The sequence below is a fragment of the Spermophilus citellus genome (assembly GCF_964194105.1).
Source record: "Spermophilus citellus genome assembly, chromosome: 10".
NCBI classification, from domain to species: Eukaryota; Metazoa; Chordata; class Mammalia; order Rodentia; family Sciuridae; genus Spermophilus; species Spermophilus citellus.
Window position 1 is genome coordinate 71,868,555 of NC_138197.1, and position 19,056 is coordinate 71,887,610.

The 19,056-nt window shown below is 51.3% G+C and overlaps 1 protein-coding gene across 1 annotated transcript; it reads right to left on the reverse strand.

The window, feature by feature from the left end:
* Positions 1–1,428: 1,428 nt before the first annotated feature.
* Positions 1,429–8,048, reverse strand: LOC308657441 (keratin, type II cuticular Hb3; the record flags this gene model as incomplete). Its single annotated transcript, XM_081309137.1, has 9 exons — positions 7,650–8,048; positions 5,932–6,140; positions 4,625–4,685; positions 4,403–4,498; positions 3,619–3,783; positions 3,278–3,403; positions 2,784–3,004; positions 2,074–2,105; positions 1,429–1,580 (listed from the first exon to the last, which is right to left on the reverse strand). Exons 1-9 carry the CDS (start codon positions 8,031–8,033, stop codon positions 1,429–1,431), a joined length of 1,446 nt encoding a protein of 481 aa, XP_081165263.1. The 5' UTR covers positions 8,034–8,048.
* Between the last annotated feature and the right edge of the window lie 11,008 nt (positions 8,049–19,056).

Consider the following 19,056-nt stretch of genomic DNA (forward strand, 5'->3'; position numbering starts at 1 on the left):
AGCTCAGCTGGAGGCATGACCAGGCAGGAGCTCAAGGCTGCCTAGGGACAGTGTGGGGGAGGTGAGAGGGCCCTGCGGTACCCGAGTGTTTAGGGGGGGTGGCATGGAGATGGAGGAGAGCCAGTGAGCAGGGCTGGCTGGGAGGAGCTGAGGGCCTGGCCTGTCAAACAGAAAGTCCCAAGCTTAGGGGACTGGGAGGGGTTCAGGGAGCACAGGGAGCTTGGTGTGGAGCCTGGAGGGCCTTGGGGGGGGGGCTAGTGAGTGAGAGAAGAAGGTGGGTCCTCCAAGAACAGCAGGGGAGATGGGTGGGGAGCCGGGCAGGTGGAAGAAGGGGAAGGGGAAGAGGGCGGGGGAAGACGGGATGGGGTGATGAGGAGGAGGGCAATGTTCTCACCAGGGCTCTCCCAGACCTGTTCCTGGAGGGTGGGGTTAGGGGCCTCTCAGCTCTTCTCCCACAGAGTTCCAGAGCACAGGAGAGGTCAGGCAGAGGGGGCAGGGGAGCCTCTTAGTGCTGAGGTTGAAATTCCTAGGTATGTGGGGACAGGGTGCTGGGCAGGCAGCTGAGGCCGAGGGACGGTGCCTCTTATCAGCTTGAGGGCTTTTGGGAGCAGAGGAGGGTGTGTGTGTGGAGGGCAGGATGGGGAAGGTTAGGTCAAGGATTTCGTCTCTTCTTGTTTGATGAGCAGCATGGTGGGGGGGACAGTGCCAATGGTGTGTGGCTTCCGGATGGACACAGGGTGGCTGTTGGCCCATTTGGTGGCTATTGCTGTGGGTGGGTGTGGTGTTGTGGGGCAGAATGCAGGTGTGAGGGGAAGAAGCGCGGCGTGTGCCCAGGAGGGGGTGAGAACCAAACACACGTTTGCCACACACAAAGGTTTCCAGCAGACCAGTGGCCTCCTCTGCTTCCCTCAGAAGAGTTGGAACTAAACCAGGCTGGCAGGTGTATTTTAGGTAGATGTGCCAAGAACACCAGCAACACCGCCTAGCTGGGGAGGGCAGGCCCCACAGGTGCCCAAGCTGAGGGCAGGCCAGAATGACCGTGGTCCCCAGGACTTATGGCTGGGCCAGGTGCTCACCAGATGGTGGGTATGGATTCCCTCTGAGAAAGTAAGCAAAACACAGAGGCAGGCCTCACAGTTTATTGGAAAATGGGCGACCAGAGGGCAGAGAGGTGTGGGAAGCACTCGCACCCTGCTCCTTCCAGGGAGGGAAAGCTCTTCTCCCAGCAGGGGCTGGACCAGATAGGGGAGGGGTGATCCACTCCTGGCAGCAGGACAGGAGGGGCAGAAGAGTGGCGGTGGGCAGGAGCCGGGGTGCGTTCTCAGAACGCAAGGGGGGAGGCCACAGATGCGCTGCTGTTCTCAGTTGCAGGAGGAGCCGTGGCAGGTCCAGCAGGCTGGAGGGGCTTCCCTGGCATTTCCGGACCACCTAACACCTGCCGGGGCCGCAGGGTGCGCACATCCCGGTGTTCACTGCCAGATTCCCGCTACAGGGGGCGTTGCAGGCACTGCCTATCACCGGCCGGGAGCCGGACACGCAGAGGTCCCCGCACACGACCCCGCCCCTGGAGCTGCTGACACCTGCGGGAGGGACAGTAGGATCAGGAGGCCTGCCTGGTGGTCGCCCCAGCCAGCCATCTTTCTTTGGTCTAATATGTCTAGCCCTCCTGGGAAAGCCACATGAAGCCTTTAGTTCTAATTCTGAAGCTGTGGAGGAAACCCTAGCCTGGGAGCCAAGAGGTCTGGGTTCTGGTGCAGATCTGCTTTGAGCCTTGAGCAACTCCCTCCTTCTCTCTAGGCTCAGCTTTCTCACTTATACAAGGCAAGGATTAAACTGAGTGACATCAGTTGGCCCTTCCTTCAGTGACATCTTCTTTCCCTCTTCAACCTCAGTTATGTTGTGAGTTTCTTCCTGCAAGCTATCTTCAGTCTCTCCTGCTGCGTGACCAGTCTTGTCCCCTTTACTGGGGGGATTATTGCAAATGCTTTCCCCAGGGTCTCTGTATACCCTTAGTCAGGAGATCCTTGTTGTTGCTCAACCTAAATTGTCCTTTTCGGGGCTCAAGATACTTACAGACATTCACAGCTCCAATGCCTTCACACAGCCTGAATGGGGACAAGGTGGGGAGGGGAAGAGAAAAGAAACCAGAATAAGATTGAGATTCCCTTAGGTGCTGGAGTGGTGCAGCTCGGGGCTGTTTCTGATTTACATTTCTGTCTTCATGCAGTTTAGGGAAAGGCGTCTTTTGGGCACTTGCAGAAGTGCAGAGGCAGACTACTCAGCAAGCAGAGCGTCGGCTGGATTTCAACTCTCATTTGCCCTCATCTGGCTGTCTTTGCACGGAGTATATCCTGAACTACCATACCCAGTAGACTTGGATAGGCCCAGTTTTAGGAGTGGAAGGTCCTCTTGGGCACACAAGGTCATCACTAGAGTCTGGTTAGCAACTCTGCTTTGGGGCAAGAGATCTCCTAGAAACCAGGCAGGGTGTGGATCTTGGAAGATTGAGGATGGAAGTCTTGAGGATGTTCTGAACCGATATTCAGGAGCTTGAGGTTCTAATCCTAGCAGGGCCCTCGGTTACATGGGGCTCTGGATATCACAGTGGCCCTGGCCTTGTCTGATGAGAGGGAACATGCCCAAATTTCCGACCTGTGATATCTGGAATCTAATCAGTCAAGAGCACAGCTTGGGGCCAGTCCTCGGGATTATGACTGAGACACTAGGAATCAGAGGTGGCAGGTCTACACAAGTAGTTCTTGGGGCGGGTGGGGTGGACCCACCTCTGCTCCTCGCCCTCCAGCAGGCGCCTGTAGGTGGCGATCTCGATGTCCAGGCCCAGCTTGGAGTTCATCACCTCCTGGTACTCCTTCAGCAGGCAGGCCATGTCCTGCTTGGCCTTCTGCAGGGCGCCCTCCAGCTCAGCCAGCTTGCAGCGGGCATCGCTCAGGGCCGCCTCGCCCTGCTGCTCAGACTGGGTCACTGCGGTCTCCAGCTTGTTGTTCTAGAGACCCAGAGGAGAACAGGGGAGGTTATGGTCCCTGAGTGTCTGTATATGTCATTGCCTGGATGTGCCCAGGGTCTCCTCACAGCTGGGAACAGCTCAGAAACAGGCCCTCTTGCCTTGTTCACCTGGATCACCTAGATTGACCACCCTGGGGACCTGGTCAGGCAGATGGGCTGCAGAATGAGTGGTGAGGCCCACATAGGGCACAGCCTGGCTGTGTGGCACAGGGCAGGGCCCAGCCCCCCTGCTGTTGGGCACGGTGAGCCATACCTGGCACTTGGCATTCTCAATCTCAGCCGTGAGCCTCTGGATGATGCGGTTCAGCTCATTGATCTCCTCCCTGGTGCGGCGCAGGGTCTCCCCGTGCCTGATCACTGTGGCCTTCATCTCCTCGCACTGGGGGAGGCAGACATGCTCTGAGGCTCAGCATGGGGCACCCTGAGCCTGTGCAACCAGCCAGCCAGCCCTGCCCTGGCCCCAACCTCAGAGCTGTCTGTCCTCCCCTCACCACCTCAGGGCATCAGAGTCCCCAGGCAAAGAGGCCTTGTTCATACAGGGTGATGCCCCCTCCCAATGCCCCCTGAATGCGGCAGGGGTCCGGAGCCCCTCACCTTGCTGCGGTACCAGGACTCGGCCTCGGCGCGGCTGCGGTTGGCAATGTCATCATACTGAGCCTTGATCTCAGCCACGATGCAGTCCATGTTCAGGTCTCGGCTGTTGTCCATCTTGACGATGACTGAGGTGTCAGAGATGTGGGACTGGAGAATGCGGATCTCCTGCAGGAGGAGAGAGAGTAAAAGAACAACTGAGTTATCTGGGCTTTTTCTCACCTGCTAATGCCCATAATCTCTTTGGCTCATCCAGAGCCATGTTTGGAGCAGATATCTCCCTAATGAAGTTCCATACACTTTTGCACAGAGTCAGTCCCCATTAGGGACAACAACAACGGCTTCTTGGGTGCTTGCTTCTGGAATTATTCAGGTCCATGTGAACCCAGGCTGCTTCCCACCCACTGGCAGGCCCTAGATCTTCCTAGGGGACAGACTCTGTTTGGAGCCTGTTTACATTCTCCTTGACCAACCACATGGAGGCGGACTCTTGCCTGCCAGAGAAAACCCTCAGCCAGGGAAACGGCTGAGTCTATCTGCTGCCCTTGTGGCCTGTGCTGCACCCGCTGCCTCAGGGAGGACACAGGATGCTTCCCAGACATTGTTCTGGGTGCTCCTCCTCTTGCCTCTGCCTACTTGGTCTGCTTTGGGTTCTGTTCCTCTCCCCCAAATTCCACCCTGGAGCCTGGTCTCAGTCGTCAGGCCTGTTTCAAGCCTGAAGGGGTCTGGACAAGGGTCAAGGACTCCATGGAGCCACATGAGTGCCCACTTTGAGAGAGCCCCTCACCTCCTCATACAGTCGCCTCAGGAAGTCGATCTCCTGGGTCAGCGCCTCCGCGTTGGCCTCCAGGTCTGACTTGCGCAGGTAGGCGCAGTCCACGTCCTGTGTGGGGTGACAAGGGGTGGTGAGGCCAGCTCTTCTGGGGCACTCTTGGCATGTGGCTTCAGTGAGTCAGACCAGAGGGGACAGGTGGTGTGGCCTCCAGGTGGGTTGGCTTCAGATACTCACCTTCTTCAGAGCAACGAACTCATTCTCGGCGGTGGCCCGAAGTGTGACTTCTTCTTCATACCTGGTGGGCGAGAGAACAGGGCCTGGCTGCCGGCTCTGGGCCTTGGCTCTGGACATGCCTAAAGATGGCCTGATTGCCAGCCCTCCCCCTGCTCATCCTGCTTCCACAAGAAACGGGCAGGGCCCAGGAGAGGTCAGGCTATAGGTCCAGGCCTACTGGTTCCCTTGGGGCGCGGAAGCACCCACTCCTGTGTTGGCTCTTTTCTGTGGAGGCAGGAGGGCAGGACTGGAAACTGTGCTGGTGGGGGTGTGCGTGGGCATGTGCGCGCGCACTTGTGGTTGGGGAGAGGAAGGTGGCTGTTTTTCTCCCCTTGCCTCTGTTTTCCTTTCCTCTGAGCCCTTCCCTGGCTATGCCTGTGCAGCAGGTAGAGGGAGTCCTCCCTGTCGCTCCCCCTTGGAGGAGACAAGGGAAGTAGAGCCTGCCCGTGTCCTACTGTGTGGGCATGCAGCTCCAGGACAGGGTGGGGGTGTAGGAGTGTGGTGGGCCAGGGGACACCATGGCTGAGAAGGTTCTTGAAGGAGGCTGCCACTCTCAGAAGGAGTGCCTTTTTTTTTTTTTTTTGTAGAACTGGGGATGAACCCAAGGGTGCTCTCCCACCAAGCTACATCCCCAGCCCTTTTACTCTATTTTTAAAATTTTGAGCCAGGGTCTCACTAAGTTATTCAAGTTGGCTCTGAACTTTCAGTCCTCCTGCTACATGCTCCTGAGCTGCTGGGATCACAGGTGTGCGCCACCACGCCCAGTTACACAGATGCCTTTTGAGGGTCCAGGACTCACTCATCCTTCTCGTCATGTCACACTCTGTCACTGAAGGTCTAGACCTGTGACTGTCGTGTCTGCTTCCCAAGGTCAGGGGCCATGCCTACACTTGTCCTGGGATCTCCAGTGCCCAGCCCAGGGACTGACTGGCACAGGTAGGCTTAGTGGATGGAGCGAAGGAAGTCCACTTAAGAGTCAACTTAAGAAGGGTGTCCAGGACTTTGAGAGCTGCATGCAGGGGGACAAAGGGACCCATATGCTTCTGAAGGGTCTGGTAGATGAATAAGGGGAGGGAGTAAAGTTGCCCTGAGCAGCTGTTAGGAAGGCAAGGTGAGCCCTGAGGGCCAGGACCTCAGGGAGACCTGTGCCTGGAGGAAGGGCAGGTGCACAGGTTTTTCCCATTCCCAGCAGCGATCTGGCCGCAGGCCTGATGCTCCCCTGGGCTGCGAGCTCCCACCGGAGCCAGGCTCTTTCCTGTGGCACTCACTTCTTCTTGTAGCCCTCCAGCACCTCCCGCACGTGGTTGAGCTCTGAGGCCAGCCTCCCGCTGTCGGCCTCCACACACTCGGCCTCCCGCCTCAGGGTCTCGATGTAGCCCTCGAACAGGGGCTCCAGGTTGCTCTCGCAGCACTTGCGGTTCTGGTAGAACTGCAGCTTGGTCTCCAGCAGCTTGTTCTGCTGCTCCAGGAAGCGCACCTGCCACCCAGAGGAACAGCCTGAGATTCTCTTCTTGCAGAGTCAGAGGCCAAGAGGGGATCCCAGGACCGGGATCTGAAAGGCTTCAACTTTGAGGCCCTGATAACTGCTTGTTGGGGGTATAATCCTTCTCAAAAATCACATTAGGAATTAAATCAGTTCACCGCCTAGAAGTCCTTCTTGAGAGCTAACCTCAATCTCTTCTAAGGCAATTTACCCTGTGTCATGAAAAGTGTTTAAAAGAAGCTGATTGTAGACTTTGATCTACTTGTTGACAACGTGACCCTGGACAAAGCACTTAGCCCTTCTACAGAGTGGGGCAATTAAAGTACACCCCACTGTGGAGATTAAAAGAGACCCAGCACAGAAGGTCATGTCCATACTGAATAGCTGCCTCAACAAGTCAGGTGACAAGAGCCCTGTGCAATTGCACAGATGCACCTTTTTTAGAAAGGCAGGCTATAAAAGTTGAAAAATAAAGCACGTACCAATTATTCAAACCCTACAACAACAATGCAATTAGAATAATAGTCAGCTGGGATATTTGAGTAGGAATGCCGGTGCCCTGCCCTTCATCTGACAGAGCAGACAGGAGCAGGAGCTCACTGACTGCTGAGCCCTTACCTTTGCTCTGCAGGGGGTCTTATCTCAGGGTCATAATTACAGACTGTTGGGTCCCAAGCAAAGTTTAACAACCATCTATCTCCCTGCCACCAGGTTGGTCCATTGCCCCACTTAGATTCTTTTGTCTGATAAACTGGCTCATCCCTGCGAAGTTCTTTCTCATGCGTCTTTGGTGTCTCATGTTGTTAGCCTCTTGCCTTTAGATATTTTGGACCTTCCTGCCCAAGTCTCTACTGGAACTTGAGGGGGGCTCTTGAGAGTCCCTCTCGGCTCCTCATGGGAGACTTTCTTCCTGGTGCGTGGTGCCTGGACTCTGTGACATGGGCTGCAGACTTAGCTGGATGCTGATTCTGCAGATGGTGCCCTTGAGGGTAGGGATGGTCTGTTGCTCCTGCTGATCCTGAACCCTACACAGTGGCTTGAACAAATTACTCTGGCCCTGCTCAGTAGCCAAGTCACCCACTACGAGGGGTAGAAGCAGCTCAGTGTGGCCCATGGGATCACCACCAGAAAGTCTGTCTTGCCATGTCCTGGTCACTGGCCCTGACATAGGAAGCACCTCCTTGCCATGTCAAGAGTCACTTGGCTTCAAATGCACCAAACACCCACACTGTGGCCTTTAGCTCACAAGGTGATATCATCTCCCTGTCTAAAGGTTCTGCCCCTAGTTCTGCTTTCCAGCTTTTGGTTTGTCTCCCCCATGAGATTGTCAGCTCCTGATCCTAATCTTGTCTTTCTGTCTGTATCTTAGAAGTTCGATCACTCTTCCCTTTGGTCTGGGAGCTTACCTGGGCATGTACTCACTTTCGACTATCCCCATCAGTGCCCAGGCCTGGCTGTGCACCTATGTTGGGGATCAGGAAGGGTGCGATCCAGGACACCCACCTTGTCGATGAAGGCAGCGAACCTGCTGTTGAGACCCTTGATCTGCTCCTTCTCCTCGTGCTTCACGCACTGCGCATTGGGGTCGATCTCCAGGTTGAGGGGCGCCAGCAGGCTCTCGTTGACGGACACGGAGGTGATGCAGGGTGGGCTGGGTCCGCACACGCCGCCAGAGCGGTAGCCGAAGCTGCGTCCGCAGGAGCCCGAGCGGAAGGCTCCGCAGACGCTGCGGCTGCCGAAGCCCCCGGTGATGCCGCGGTAGCAGGAGATGCCGCGGTAGGGGGCGGCGGTGATGCAGCAGCGGCCTGGCCGGGGCCCGCAGGCCGAGGCGCAGCTGAAGTTTCCAGCGCGGAATCCGCAGCCAGCAGAGTTGAAGCCACAGGTCATGGTGGAGGCGAGGAGGTGTCTGAACAGTGGAGAAGTTGACGACGGATGCAGCCAAGGGCCTGTGCTCCCTGGGCGGTGGCAGGCCTTTTTATGTGCCAGGAGCCGCTGGCATTAAAAGGGGCAGCAAAGAGACAATAGCTGTGTTTTATTGGCTTGGCATCACCCGACCTCTTAAGCTCCAACCCGCTTGCCTCTTCAGTGTGGCTGTGTCAACAGTCCCGGCAACAGACCCTGTTTCATCTTCAAAGCCCTTTACAAGCTTCCTCCTTGCCTCTGCTCCTCCCCTGGGCACTAGAGTGGTAAAGGCATGGGGGCTCCTGGAAGCATTGCTCAGACCCTGTGCTGGGGGATGCACTGACCTGCAGAGCCAGCTCTCCAAATCCTGTTCTGAGCTGGGCCTTGTGTCCCAAACAATCTCTTTATTCTAGGCCTCCTCGCCTTCCCCTTACCTCTCAGCAAGATCCTTTCCTTATGGTCAAGAGGAGCCTCTGCTAGCCCACTTCTGCCCAGAGCCTGGCCAGGGATGGAGTGAGGGTGGAGATGGCAGGGAGATGGTGTTTGCATTTTGGGTATTCCTAGTGCAGGGACCCCAGAGGGGACTTGGGAGGAGCTGAGTCAGAGAGTTCAGGAGAGAACCAGGGCTGTTCTTCTGAGTTCTGGGCACCATTGCTGGTGGGATTTGGAGCAGGGATGGGGACGTAGTATCCCCTGGAGCTCCAGGGCCTGATCAAGAAGGGCATCATCCGGGAGAGTGAGGAACTGGGTTTGAGGAGGATTGGGGCAGAGTGGTGTGGGTTTGAGAGGAGATAAGAAAGGAGTCCTGCTCTGGTATGGAGACTAGACCATGTTCCTTCCTTCATTCTTCTGGAAGTGCTTACTGAATGCCACCAACTCGTATCGTCTATAGCACTCTGTTCTGGGAATCCAGCAGAGTCCTGGGCATTTGGAGATAACAGAGGGTGGCATGTACTCCAGCGTTTGGCTAGTGGGGACGGTGAGAAGTCACAGGTGGAGGGGATGTTCCCACAATGTCCTGCCTGAGGAGTTGGGCTCTGATGGGAGTCCTTTAGGTTCTCAGCAGGGAAACTCAGCAATGGAGTCCTGGTGTGCTGCACCCACTAGGAAGGACAAAAGATGCTGTGGGTGTGGGTGTCACCAGGTTCCTGAAATGGAATCACTTCCTCTCCTCAGAGGACCCACTGGGTGAGAGAGGGTCCTCATGTGGGTATTCCAAAGCCATCCTCTCTTAATTTGGCCCCTCATTCCTTAGAGCTGGGTAAGGTGATGGCTTTGGTGGATGGACAGGAGGACTGAGCCAGGAGGTTTCCCCTAAGCAGAGGACTTGAACCTATAAATCCTCCTAAGCACACGTCTCTGGACTTCCTTTGAGGATGGCTCCTTTGATGGAGCTGAGTCCTGACCCTGCTTCACAGGCCTGGTCTGGGCTAAAAATAACCCTCCACGTGTCATGTTGGGCCCTTGCCTTTTACCCTCCCCACTGCCACTCAGGGTTCCTGGAGATTTGGGGATGACAGGGAAGGGGCTCTCCCTTTGTGGGACCTGAGGACGGGCGGGAGATGGTGCTGTGGAAATTGGCCAGGGAGCTGGACAGTACCCGCCTCTATGCTGGAGGAAGGCCCCTCCTGTCCCTCCTCTTGGGCCCGATGCGTATGCTTCTGGTCTTGTCTCTGGGTGTGGGTTGTGGAACAGGGCATGAGGGACACACCAAGGGGCCTCAGGCCCTTGGGCTTGGGTAGTGGATTCCAGTTCCAGTGGCTGCTGGGACTTTGGAGCCCCTTTCAGGGAGCTAGGACAGGCCGTGCTTTCTTGCCAAGCCTCTGCTGGGTCACATCTGCCAGTCATCCAAGGGAGAACCCAGGCTTTCTCGCCTCTCATCTTGACCCACACTGGAAGTGGTGAGCTGAAAGGGTCTTGGTACCTATTTAATAAATCAGTGCTACTTTTTTGGGGGGAAAATACTGAGGGATACAAGAGCCCGTGAACATTTCCTCCGTCTCGGCCCTAGCATGGCCCTTCTTTGACCCAGGGGGCTTGGTGTCAAGTTGGGCCCCTTCACTGGGGGCTCTGTGTAGACACGTACTTCCTAGGGTGGGGGGAGCCATGACAGTGCCCACCCCTGTAGGGACTGGAGCCGATGGAGCACAGATTCCAGAGATTAAGAAAAAACAGAAGACACGGTTTGAATCCCAGCTCTGCCGTATACTAGCTCTGTGAAAAGGCACTGGCTGTCCCCTCGCTTCCATACTTGTCAAGTGTGAATGGCAACACGCACCTTGCTGGGCCCTGGGAGGAGTCAAGGTGCCAGGTGGGAAAAGGGCCACTCCACCCCCACTCCATGCAAGCTGGTGGCTTGGTTGCATGTAGCCTGCGGGGACTTACAAAGGGACAGCGTCATGAGCCAATGACATGCCAACTGCCAGGCTTGGGTCAGCAGAAAACAGCTGATGGCTTTACAAGGCCACATCACCACCTCAAAAAGCCTAAATTAGAGCACTATTTGTAAATGGCTCAGAACAAAGAGGACTGGGACCAGAAGCCCCTTGGAAACACAGACAGGAAGCTGACACAGGACAGCGGCAGCCCGAGGCTGGGCTCCTTCCACCTGCTCAAGGGCCTAAATAAAGCCTCTCATCCAGCCCCGTGTTGCTTTAGTCACCAAGGCCATTGCTCTGTACCTGCCCATCTGGCAGTTGGCCTTGGTCTGCCCAGGGGTCAGCAGGAAACTGGCTGCTCCTGTCTGCCGGGAATAGCTACCTGCCTGTTGGTCTGTCCTCTGGTTCCTGCCCAGCTCTCTGGGCCAGGAGCCTCATTCTTGACTGTATTTTTCTGGTGGTTGACTGCCTCTCTGGCTTTTGATCCACAGATGCTTTGACCTTGTCATTTATTCTTGTCTTAATATCTTAATGGAATTCTCATAAACAAGCCTGTAATGAACATTAGTAAATACATCTTTGTGTGCTTCACTGATTTCCTTAAAATGAATTCCTAGAGGTGGACTTATTGGGACCGAGGGACCATCCTGGTTCCAGGTATGCCTACTTGGTGCTTGCTGGCTGTGGAAGTAGTGTTTTCATGGAGAGGAAGTAGTAGGTCTAGGAATCAGATACAAATCCCATTTCTGACATGGTGTGACCTGTAAGTCAATCTCTGTAAGCCTTGTTTTCTCAGGTGTAAAATTAGGATTGTAAGACTGGCCTCCCGGGCCTCCGTGAAGATGAACCAGCTGGAGTGTGGAAGTACATGGAAGGAATTGGATCAGAGGCGGCTTCATAGGCAACTGGCTCCCTGCCCTGGGCAGGAGGAGTCCCTGGGCCTCCACTCACCTTCCTTCTCCCAACCTCATGCTCCGGCTTTGCCTGTTGGCCTTGAACTCCTAGCACACCAAGGCCTATGGGCTCTAGCTGATGAAAGGTGGCACTGTCGCATATTCAATAAATATTGACTGAATGAGTACTGTGTACTGAGAGTAAAGAGAGGGACTTAATACATGCTCTTTGTTTTCAAGGATCCAACTGTTGAGAGGGTAGGTTCGTAAACACGCACTTGTTAAATATGTACTAGATAAAACAGTTCTTAGAGGCAGTTCATGACCTGTCACCCACAAGCACATCTTGTCTCAGGAGCTCAGAGAAGCTTGCCGTGGTTGCTGCAATTGGAAATGCTCTGTAGGAAAAGTCAGGCCTGAGCTGGGCTTTGAAGGGCGGGGAAAGTTTGGACAGGTCCGAGGGGTGGGGTCAATGCCAGGCAGTAAATGGTGGAAAAGTGCTGGCTCAGGCCTAGAGAAGTCGTGCTGGAGAAGGAAGCCCAGCCTGTCCCAATGAAGACTGAGAGCAGGACAAGGATGAGCACTCTCAAGGCCCTGCTCCCCCATGCTGGAATTCCTGGCCAAGGAAAGAAGTATGTGTTATTATTAGAAGCAAAAACACAAAACTAGCATTATTTTCAAAGAAATGGGACCAGTTCCATGGAAACCCCAACATAATTAACCAGCAAACTATGGAAATAGCAGGACAGGTAAAACAGAACTGCCAGTTACAGGATCAACTTACAAAAATCAAAAGCATATTCTATTATCAGTGACAACCAATCGGCAAATGATAGAAAATAAGATACTACTCCTAAGAACGATAACAACAATGAAGCATTTATGATATAACTTTATAATTATTCACAATATTTTTTTATGGACAATGATGTAAAACTCTGTCATGAAAAAATGTGAAAGAAAACCTGATACCATCTTTAGGAATAATTTGGCCTACCATTCTAAAGCTATACATTCTCTCAAAATCAAGTTGCAAGTTCAATGCAAACCTAATAAAAATTCCATCTGGAATTTCTTTTGAGGAACATGATAAAACCAATATAAAATTTATATAAAAGAATAAAATTCATTTGTAGTAAAATCAGTTATGAACAAGGAGAACTCCGGCAAGATATCTGAGGACTAGAGAGCCATAATAATGAAAAAAGGACAGTACTTGGGCAGTGACAGGCAAGTGGCCTACTGGATCAGAATAGATCAAAATAGGCCCCTTACCTAGAAGGTAACTTCGGTATTTGATGAGGGCACCAATGAGCAAAGGGCCATTTATTGGGTTGGTGAAGATTTGTTAAAAATAGTCTCACCACTTGGGAGCCTGAGACAGAGGGATTTCAAGTTCAAGGCCAGTCTTAGCAATTTGGTGAGGCCCTCAGCTACTTAGTGAGATCCTGTCTAAAAATTTATAAAAGCTGAGGTGGGGGCACTGGGGAGCTGGCGCAATGGTAAAGACCCCCTGGGTTCAATTCTAAGTAGGAAGAAAAAGTTTCACCCGGTAGAATGTATAGAGCTGGAGTCCAGTTTATACCACATAATATGGGAGACCTCAGATGAATTAAAGACCAGGACACGAAAGATAAAACTAAAAAGCCAGGTGAAGAATATGTAAGCAAATATCCTTATAACTTAAGGGTGGGGGAAGACAAGACTTTTAAGCAAACTGGAAAAAGTCAAACTCAAAAGGTAAAAAAAAAAAAATGATTGACATGTACTACATTAAAATGAAGAATTCCAGCTCAGTGAAATATACTACCTAGAAAAACAAAATTGACAACTGATAGCTTAGGAGAGTGATATTTAAAATATTGAATGATTCCTAGGCATCAACAAAGGAGGATCTAGGGAGCTCAAAGAAGGGAAAATCCAAACAGCTAGAAAGGGTAGGAAGAAAGGTTGAGTGTCCCTGGTCCCTGGGAAGAGACAGATTAGAACCATGAGATATTATTTTGCCATCAGAATGGCAAGGATCAGAAAAAGGTGGATATTACCAAGGATGGGTACAGTGGTAAAGGATGGGAACCCTCATGCCCAGGGGGCCTGTCCAGATGTTCTGGGAAGTGCCATAGCATGGCTCAGTAAATTTAGGCATGAGTAACCCCTGTGACCTGGTGCTAGGGTGTGCATATGGTTTAAATGTGTCCCTCAGAGCTTCATGTGTTAGACACTTGGTACTCACTGGGGGGATGTTAAAAGGTAGTAGGACCTTTAAGAGGAGGAGCCTAGTGAAAGATTATTTTAGGCAATAGTAAGATATGAGCTGCCAAACTAAGTGTTAACTTGTAGGGGATGGTGATGATACACTCTCAGGTTGATTTTAATTTCCTATATAACAAGGAACAATTATCTCAGGCTGTGAGATATCAGTGACTTCAAAAGGGGAATCTAGGCTGTTAAACTAGAAGCAAATGATCCTTGCAGTGTGGAAGATAGGTTGCTTCAAAGGTTCCAGATTATTTCTCTGTATGTCAGAGAATAAGATGGATAAATGCAATAAAATACTCCCCTCCAAACATTGAAGATATGGCCAACTCTTGACTGGTCTGAGCGACTGAGAGTTGTCTTTGCTTTATTATAATAGCATTTACATCTCCTTGTACTTGTAGATTTGTTCTGACTCCTGTGGGTTTTGCTTGGTTGCCTATTGGTAATGAGCATGTGCACTACCAAAATGATTACATAATTGGGTAATCATAAATCACAGGAATAAGGGAGAATAAATTACCCAGTAGGCAGAGTATAGTTATGGTCCATGCTTAAAACTAAATTAATTGTAGAGAACAAAGAAACATGAAGTCCATTCCTCCTTCAGTGGTCTGTCCGCTCTCCCACTTTCTCTTTCTCTTGCTTCCACGAAAGTGTATTTTCAATTCTTTTCCCATGTTCATTTTGCCTAATAAAATCTTCTTATGCTGAGCCTTCAAGCCTTGCCTAAATTTTTTCTCTCATGAGAGATTCAAGGATGGAGGGAATTTCCGTTCATGATTCTGGTATCAGGTGGTTTGGGGGTGCTGATCTCTGAAGGAATTAAGGTAGTTCATGCCGTGCTCTGAATTAGGTTTTTATAAGACTGAGCCTGGCCCTTCTCGGCTTCTGGCTTCCTGTCTCACCAGGTGACTGCTCCCTTTTGCATGTGCCCCTATCATGATGTCATCTGCCATGTGGTGATGCAGCCAGAGAAGCCCTTGCCAGAGCTAGTGCTATGCTGTTTGGACTTTCAATCTACAGAACTTTGAATTAAATAAGCCTCTTTTCTTTATAAGTCCTTAGCCTCAGATATTTTATTGTAGCAACGCAAAATGGACTGATTCACTCAGCAATTCCACTCTTGGAGAGAAACCCTATCCCACTGTTGTACTTCTATTGCAAGGACAATCCTATTCATCATGGCATTATTTGTCTAACAAGAAAGTTGGAGGCAGCCTGGGTGACCATAGATTGGACAGAGACAAATGAAAGATAATGAATCCATTCCATGGAGCAGAATGCAGAAGGTAGAAGCGACCGAGTTGATAGACTTACATGGTGTTGAGTTAAAAGGGAATACCAGAGCAGGTGTTTGGGTACCTTAACATTTATGCAGATACAAGACACACACTTCAGAAGCATTGTGACTTTCTTTACAGTAATGGATATGTATCTGGGGACATGTACAATACCCTAGGGTCCTTTGGGAATGCGGAGAGAGAGAAGAGGAAAAAGAAACAAAGGGAAGTACATGAGGACCCCATGCAAAATAGGGATAATGTGGTGGATAGCCCTGTCTGGGATGTCCAAAAGAAAGCCTGCACATCAGGTGGAGTGACCCTAAAAAGGAAGTTAGAGATGGGGTGGCCTGATGTATGAGGCCACAGAATCTTCCCAGGCCTTCCTTTCCCTGAGCCTTTGGTTCCTGGGGAGATGCTTCTTGGAATGGATTTTTTTTTTTTGGAGGGCAACTAAGGCTATCAAAGTATAATATAGGCTGGAGAAGAAGCCTGGGTTCCAAGATCTGTTTTGGGAAGTTAACTTACGCAGTAGTGGCTGTGGGCTGCCCAGGGAGGGGAGCACTGCAGGGTGCTGAGCACTTGCAGGGAGGCCACTGGGAAAGTGAAAACTCCAAGCAGGGAAGACGCACTCCACATTGATGGACCCGGGAGAGCTGTGTGGAGGACAAGAGCTTTCCCAGGTGGTAGTACCGGGCACCTTCTGATGCCAGGCGAGGGTGCCCTCTAGTGGATCTGCTGCTGCAGTCCTGACTGGCTCAGAGCGTCTTTTCTGGCTTTCCCCAGCACCATGACTCAGAGCTCAAGATTTTGATGTGTGCACATTGCTAAGTTGTGCTGCCGCTTGAAGGGGAGCTCCTGGGAGAAGACAGGAAAGGCCTTATCATAAGCATTTCTGGGCCCGTTTTTTTTTCTGGTATGTCTCCTGAAACAGCTACTGCGCTGGCAAACCTTCTCAGCTGCCAGAGTGGGGAACTTCATGCATTGTTTCCTGCCCCACCCTCCAGGCTACATAGCTCCTGCAGGATCCCTCCAGGAATAGGGAGGCTCTGGCCTGGAAGGGGGGCCTTATGTGGAATCCAGAGCTGAGTCCCTGTTTTAGACATCGGTCATCATCTGCCTCCTTGGATATATCCCACAATAACCTTTCCATCCCCCAGAAGTCTCTACTCTGCACCCTACCCCAACCCAGACACATACACAGCCTGCTTCTTCAGCACTCATCACAAAGCAAGGTCACAGGTTCCTGGGTACATGTGACACAACTCTGGGCACTGTTTTGACCAACAGTGTCCTCGGGGAGCAGCGAGGACAGGTCACTGCCTGTGACAGGTCACTCAGGCTGGTCACTCTTTCTCTCAGGTGGTCTGGGCAGCAGCATTGGACACAGTGCCTCTGTGGGTGGTGCCTGAGAATGCAGGAGCTGCTTAGGACAGAAACCATGAGCTATCTCCACCGAGCCCCACCTGAATTCAGAGTCCCCAGTAAAACACTGGTTTTCAAAGTTGCTAACTTTTGGGGCTCAGTAGTTTCCATAGTAACTGGAACAGATTCTTAGTTGGACTCCTTCATTTGCAACCACTGCTGATTATTAGCACCATCTTCTTCCAAAACTTAAGATGTTCTAAATTCATTGTTGAATTTTAGTTTTAAGTGCCACTAGGCCCTCTTCTTTCTCCCCAGTGGTAATTTTCCCCACCCCTATGTCTGTTTGTGGGTCTCTTGGCTTGGTGGGGTGGGGTCTTTCATCACCTACATTTACTTTCTGTCCCTGTGGAGCTTTTCAACATGGACAGAGTCAGGGGAGGGATTGTTAAGTAGGCCTTTGTGAAGCAACAGCTATAAGAGACCCAGCTTCAGCGGCCGCCTATGTAACTGGCTGGTGGCTTCATAAGCTCATCATTCCAGGCCTGATTCTCATGAGGCCCCTTGCACTGGTGCTGGTGGCAACATTTGGCCACATCTCGCTCTCTGTGCTGCCAAGAGCTGGGAAGATGTACCCTTCTGTCTCAGAGGTCCTCTTAGACCATCTTCTGGGCCTGGAACTCTGAAGGGAGATGGCTGGGTACAGTGTATAGCTTTCTTAGAGCAGGGGAAACTAATTACCTCATGAACTCAACTTTGGATCTTAGCTGCAAACAAAGGACCACAGGAAAACCCTCCTTGCTCTCCCATTCCTCACCCAGACCCACAGAGAATATCCTGGATTATTGTACATATGTTTCAGTAGCTTTTTAGACCATTTCACCCTAGAAATCACAAAAGCCTGAGCCTCCCCTTCCCCATCAGACACCAAGTTGCTCACCCTGTCTCCTTCCTCAGTCCAGCAATGTCCACTCTCTTCTGAGAACTCCAACCCAGCCCTGCTCCTGCCTCCTGCCTGCCTGCAGCCCACTGCTGCCCTCCCCTTCTCCTTCTGGTTCAAAACTCTCATTCTGCCCTGAGTTCTCTGAGCTCTGCTGCATCTCACTCATTCTCAGTTGGAAGCATCTTAGAAGCAGGGATGAATTTTATGGGCATGGAAATATTTCTAAAATATTTAGTTACTAGCTTTCCTATTACATTAAGTGCACTGAAGTGCAATTATTTAGTGGCTTACAAATTGGGATTACAAAAACCACCCGGCTCTCAGAGACCACTCTGGGCAACTCCCACCACTTCAGATTCAGAGAGAGTAGAAAGCTGTCCTCATGCTCCACCTCCAGCTCAAAGCTGAGATAGAGCCAGTTCCTGGTTCTCCTTGAGGTGTCTCTGCCTCAGTTTTGTGTTAACCAGCAAAATAGAGGCTCTGCAGCAGTGCTTTGTTGATTTGCATGTTTTACATCTAACCTGCACAATGACCTGAGCTTGTGCCGCACGAGAGAGAGAGAGAGAGAGAGAGAGAGAGAGAGAGAGAGAGAAAGAGAATGAGAAAGAGACACTAATTTGTACCCATGCTTAAAGGCCCCATGATTTGTGCTATTTTCAAGTACACATTGGCTTGAGATGCTGTGGGACCTTGAAGTGGAAATAACCTTCATTATTTTATTATATCAATAAATAAAATCTACCATTTATTGGGGCTGTGGCTGTGGCTCAGTGGTAGAACACTTGCCTAGCATGCATGAGGCACTGGGTTTGATCTTCAGCATCACAAAAAAATAAAATAATAAAATAAAGATATTGTGCCCATCTATGACTAAAAAATAAGTATTTACAAAAAAAATCTACCATTTACTGAGCATGCAGCCCACTGTAACTCCCTTTGCTAAATGCATGTACAAATATCTCATTTAACCCTCTTAGTCTCTTCAGGCAGGAGGACTGTGATCTATGCTTTTCTTTTCTTTCTTTCTTTTTTTTTTTTTTTTTTTTTTTTTTTTTTTTGATACAGAGGATTGAACCCAGGGCACTTAACCACTGAACCACATCCTCAGTCCTTTTTTAAATATTTTATGTAGGGACAGGGTCTTTCTAAGTTGCTTAGGGCCTTGCTAAGTTTCTGAGGCTGGCTTTGAACTTGCAATCCTCCTGCTTCTGCCTCAGGAGCTACTGGGATTATAGGTGTGAGCCACCATGCCCGGCTGATAAGTATATTTTGATGTTTGTAGTTGACTTCTCCTGTATACAGGAAGGGCTTAATGTTGGTTGTGCTGTCAGGGAAGGGCAGTTGCCTTGGGTGGCAAGATGGCCTCCAGGGAAGCAGAGTTCATGAAATGCCAGGTGCTGAGCTGGAAAACTCTTTGAAGAGATGTCCCAAGTGCCAATAATCATCCTGTGCACATGGGGGATGTGTTGAGTCATTAAGTGGGGATCAGTAGCAACCTAGGGCTCCCCATCTTTGCCTGAGTCCCTTGCTCTCTCCTTCCCCTTGACAGAGTGGTGTGGGGCTTAGGAGACTGGTTTTGGGTGTCAGGTGGACCTGACTCTTCTACTAACCAGCTGTCTGATCTGTCCACTTAACTGAGTGCCAGGGACCTCTGGAGTGAGAATAGTACATCTTCCAGAGGCTGTCATTAACCTGCCCCTCACTAGTTCTAGGCCTTTCCCATAGGGCACATGCAGGACTGCCCTTCTTTGCTCTTTGATGTGACTGGTTCCACATAGTGAGGTGTGAGGGACAGTGATGCACCTACTTCAAGCAGTCCTGAAGTTCATTGTCAGTGTGATACTCCCCAGACTCTGTCCCCTGCCAGAGCAACTGGAAAGATTCCAGGGA